Genomic DNA, 5,388 nt, shown 5'->3' with positions numbered 1-5,388 from the left:
CATGGTAAGCCATACATAGTGGAGTAGGTCAATTTCCACACAGAAACACTAAACATTAGAGACACATTATAAGAATTTTTGTAACTAACTATTGTATGTAATTGTAATTTATCTATTATTTTGTGAATGGAATGTGTTTAGTTGGGAAATAAACATTTATTTATTTATTCATTTGATATATAGGGTGTCCCACGAGAGGTTTACACGTTTAATTTTATATTACGTGTCCATTCATGCACCGACCCTTTTTAAATTTTACACAGTCTACAAAGGTAGGTTCTAAAAATATTCTGTGAAAATTTCAACTCCCCAACCTCCCTAGAAACAAAATGACGGCATATTGAAAAACGATACTTTAAAAACATTAAAAAGGTGTTTTTGGTTTTATAAAATATGTTTATTGTTTCACTTTAGGGCAATATGACTCTTGAATAAAAAAACTAGAACAGATCCTAATGAAAAACCTTAAAATCCAAAATTATTCAAATTGAAATCCATCCACAGCAACACACTGATAACAGCGCTTAAGAAATGATTCGTAAGCTCTTACAAAGAAACTCCACGGTATCCGGAGAAGTGCCTCTTCTATTGATTGTTTTAGTTCCTCATAATTATTGAAGCTATGGATATAAAATTTTTCCATCACGTAACCCCATAAAAATAAGTCACAAACAGTTAATCTGGTGATCGGAGTGGCTAATCTAAAAAATCACATCCACGACCAATCCAACGGCCATGAAGTTTGTCATTTACTAATTGCTTGACATGATTTGCCAAATGAGGTGGAGCACCATCTTGTTGGAAGATTGCTTGATCCATTTTTGGTACCATCAAATGAGCCAAGACTACCGCAAGAAAGTAAAGAAATCAGATAATAACTCATGAAAGTAGTTCTTATAGGAAGCGAATGGGTAAAATTTTCAATATGTCTCCATTTTGTTTCTACGAAGGTTAGGGAGCTGAAATATTTCCAGAATATTTTCAGAACCTACTTTGTAAACTGTGTAAAATTTAAAAAAGTTCGGTACATGAATGGGCACGTAATATAAAATTAAACGTGTAAACCTCTTCGTGGGACACCGTGTATATCATTTAACAATATGCCTACTCTTAATATCCGAAAAAAAGAAACGATAGCCTGTGTACAGACTTGAGCGTCACGAACATGCACATTTCACTGATGCTTATTATATCTGTACCTCTGGTAGAGTTACTGGAAAGGAGTTTCTGAGTATTCTGAGTGTATAAGCCAGTATATATTGTAATCTACATAAATAAAGCACTCAATCAATCAATATCTTACTATTTCGGTAAAAATACAGATATAATCAGCTGATGAAAAGTGAAATGCGCGTGTTCTTGGAGCTCAAGTCTGTACGCAGGTAAACAGTAATGACTTTTGTGAAAAATAAGAACAGTATATCGTTCTTTGCTTTCCATGATCATAAAGTTCAAATGTTAGTGAATGAGTAATGAGTAAAATCGATGTACGTGTTGGACACTCACCTCCCAATAATAACGTAGCTGACATAGCCACTGGAAATCGTCATCAACAATTACATTCTTATCGATAAGTCCTTGCACAACATCTCTTGCGTGAACGTCGATTACAACCAGGGCTCCTGTTGACATTTTCAACTATTAAAACATAAAAAAACTAATACAATGAGCTGAATATTGCACTAGAGTAATACCTTCGTCCCCATGACACGATCAAATATTTGACCAAAGATTTTTGATATTCAAAACTCTTTTTTTTAAAGATTACGTCCCAAGAACTCCAGTTATGGATTATAAGAAAATCAAGTCAATAATTTCACATGATACTTAATCAACACTAAGTAAATCAAACCTAGAATTGATTTAAAAGGAACTCTTGTACACCATAAATACTGTATCAACTTAATATGTTTTCATAGTATCTTACGTCACAAGGACGGGAAGGGGCCTTTTGCAGGCGAGAATGATGTTTCTAGTCGAGGCGTTAGCCGAGACTAGAATTTCATTCGAGCACTGCAAAATACATTCACGTCCAAGTAACGTACACTATTTTTTGTCATAATAATCTAAAGAAGAATGATTGAGAAATAGAAAACATTACCTACTTGTGCTGAAGTTACTAAATGAACATAACCTAGTTTAAAGATTTAATCAGGCATTTTGTGGAAGTTGACAAAACTTCCACCTGGAGTGCTGAAGGTGTTTTTTTTTGTAGCAGTTTTGCTGTTCCTATTTCGGAACTAGGAAACATACACGACTGTAAAGAATACATATGGTTTCATTACAGTAGAGTATGCTGTAATGAAAGTCATATGTTTATTTGTTCTGCAAACAGCTGTTTACCGGCTTGATTTCATGCATGGAAAACAGCTGAGATTGAATGACTATGACAAAAAATATTTTTCAATGGTGGAAGTATTTCCCCTGTACTGTTTACGAATGATTAATGATAATTATTTCTATGTACGTATTGGCAACGCGACTTTTGTCTCCAAACATTTTGTGAAACATTGCACTTGATGAAGATCAAATTCTCTATGTTTATGGCTCAATTGAACTTTATCATCAATCGATTGAATCTCTTGATCAAACAATTCGGCAATTCTTCAATGGATTTTGGGCTTGAAAATGTTTTTTTCAAAAATTGAACGTTTTATTGGAATATTACATATATTAACTATTATTTCATACGAGTACCTTATGAAAAATAAGTACTGGAAGTACTGGTTTTTTTTAAAAATCATTTCCCATTACAACTGACAACTTCTCGATTTAAAACCGTATGCTCTCAAATTGAAATGATACTTTCTCAATAATTCACTATTCTCAATTACAAGTGACTATTACTTCTCAAATACAATTGACTATTCTCATTTACATCTGACGTTTTCTCAAATACAAATGACTATTCTCAATTACAATTGATACTTTCTCAAATACAGTTGGAAAAGGTGTAGAGCTCCCAGCCTAGTTTTGTCCCAGCCTAGCTACAGCCTGTTCTTTTTGTAAATTCATCATCTGTATTGGGTTGAATAATTTTTAAACACTATTCAACAGGCAGTGAATGGGGAATGCCTTGTCTACAATATACTGCATATTTTTGTGTGGACACTGGACGAGCCGAGACATGATAAATATGGACGGCCTGTCGACCGTCCATAGAAAGTCGCGTGATTTGGTCTACTAGTGTGTACTTAGTTCGACATAAGACAAATTTTCATTATTTTTTGAATAATTTACAAACCATAATTACCCATATTTACAAACCATATTACCCATAATTTACAAACAATAATTTACCCAGTGTGATCCGTATCTGCGTGGACAGTTTTCCACGCACCAACAGAATGATCTTGTCGATCTGTGTGTTGCAGACTTGCAGATAGTTTGTCAGCCCCGCTCCGCCCGCTGAGCTGTTGATGGCCGCGTGCACTTCCGATGTCCAAAATGTGCTCGACACACACAACACAGTCTGACCCGGCCAGTCCATTACCCAGCTGTCTCGCTCTGTGCACGGGTATGCCCCATTGCATCCGCAACCGTCTAAAAAAAGTCATTTATTCATACAATTATTAGTCAATTAGTGATTTCCCAACTATCTACCGAGATGGAGTCATCATTTTTACAGTAAGAACATCACGTAAATCGGCATTAACATTAGTCAAGTTTTATTTAATCCAAGAACAGGAACTGAGATTCTTGTCAGACCTGCTGAGCTTAAACGTTTTATAAGAGTCAGCATAACATGACCATTTTTTTTAAATGGCGAAATAAATGGTTTGATTTGATTTTCATTTCATGTAGAAAAATACAGAACAAGGAAAGAGGACATACCTGGTAGATACTTTTCTTCATAGCTTTTTCGAGGATGAGCAGCCATTTTTCGACCTGCCCCCTGGCGGCCGCCGTAGAAATGACGTTGACCAACTGAACCACTTCGCCTTCACTGGAGCGCATCGCTGTAATCTCCAGGTCTTCCGTGAAATTCAGCTTGGCAATTCCCTCGAAACACTTCTTCAAATGCGGCTGAACACTGTAAATGGCAAAAATTTGATCAGATACCTAAATTACAAATCAATCTGCTCTGTTGATTATCAATCTTCTAATTTTGTTTTTCAATATTATTATACAGGGTGTCTCACCAAGGTTGTAACAGCCGTTGACCATAGATTTTACTCGACATTTCTAACAAAAAATGTTCGGTAAACTTTTTTCCTATCGACCTTAGTTTTCGAGATATATCGATTTTTCAATATTTTCAGAATATGCCTACTTCCGGTCATTGAATACTCAATAACTCGTAAACTACTGGTCGAATTTCAATTTCAGGGGTATTGTTGGGAAGAGAAAACAAATTCAAACAAGATGAGTGTAATTTTATTTGCTGTTAGATATTTTGTAGTTTTTTAATAGGGCTTAAACTTGAAAATTTCGATTCTTCAAATTCAAAGTCAAATTTCAAACAGTTTTTTCTCCAGGTAATTATAGAGGTTTCAACATTTCAAAAACTTTTTCATTTCATTAGCTTTCGAACGAGTATAAATTCGAAAAGGTAAGTTCCATGATAAAGTGTTCAAAACTGCTAATATCTGGAATGAACACCTTCAAAATGAGGAAATTCACAAACAAATGCATCAAGTGATGATCCTAAGGGTGAAATCAGTTTAAGCCCTAATAAAAAAACTACAAAATATCTAACAGCAAATAAAATTACACTAATCTTGTTTGAATTTATTTTCTCTTTCCAACAATACCCTTGAAATTAAAATTCGACCAGTAGTTTTCGAGTTATTGAGTATTTAATGACTGGAAGTAGGCATATTCTGAAAATATTGAAAAATCGATATATCTCGAAAACTAAGGTCGATAGGAAAAAAGTTTACAGAACATTTTTTGTCAGAAATGTCGATTACAATCTATGGTCAACGGCTGTTACAACCTTGGTGGGACTCCCTGTATACTGAATCATTTAGCATCACACAAGTTCCAGAAAAGTACAATATTCCAATTCACTAGTTCTCTATCACTAATTAATATAAGTTGTAAGTAAAATACTCTGATGTGGAAAATAGCACTCAGTGTTCAATGTGACATGTTACTTGCTGGTGTTGCACATTTTCAAGTCCCAATAGAAATTGAGTTTCAATTGAAAATGTGCAACATCAGCAAGAAATAGGAGTCATCACATCAATAACGTGATTGCTATTTTTCAGATAGGAGTATTTTACAAACAACTTCCTGAAATCAATGATGGAATTATTCTAATCGAAGTACAATCAACATGTTTTTGCAAATTCAAATGAACTTAGCCTATATCATGTAACTTATTCTCATTTGATATTATAGAATATTCTTCGACTGTGGCCGTTGCCACCTATTTGGAAACCA

General features: G+C 34.4%; 1 protein-coding gene across 1 annotated transcript; it reads right to left on the bottom strand.

Moving 5' to 3' along the window:
* Positions 1 to 1,491: 1,491 nt before the first annotated feature.
* On the bottom strand, positions 1,492 to 4,039 carry LOC120355307 (dynein heavy chain 12, axonemal-like; the record flags this gene model as incomplete). The annotated part of the gene is made up of 3 exons (XM_039443658.1): positions 3,835 to 4,039; positions 3,301 to 3,543; positions 1,492 to 1,622 (listed from the first exon to the last, which is right to left on the bottom strand). Coding segments are annotated over exons 1-3 (420 nt in total), but the record flags the coding sequence as incomplete, so codon positions are not given.
* Positions 4,040 to 5,388: the final 1,349 nt, after the last annotated feature.

The sequence above is a fragment of the Nilaparvata lugens genome, unplaced genomic scaffold (assembly GCF_014356525.2).
Source record: "Nilaparvata lugens isolate BPH unplaced genomic scaffold, ASM1435652v1 scaffold10153, whole genome shotgun sequence".
Lineage (NCBI taxonomy): Eukaryota > Metazoa > Arthropoda > Insecta > Hemiptera > Delphacidae > Nilaparvata > Nilaparvata lugens.
The sequence above is the reverse complement of the archived record's forward strand: the minus strand, read 5'-3'. Positions and strand labels throughout refer to the sequence as shown.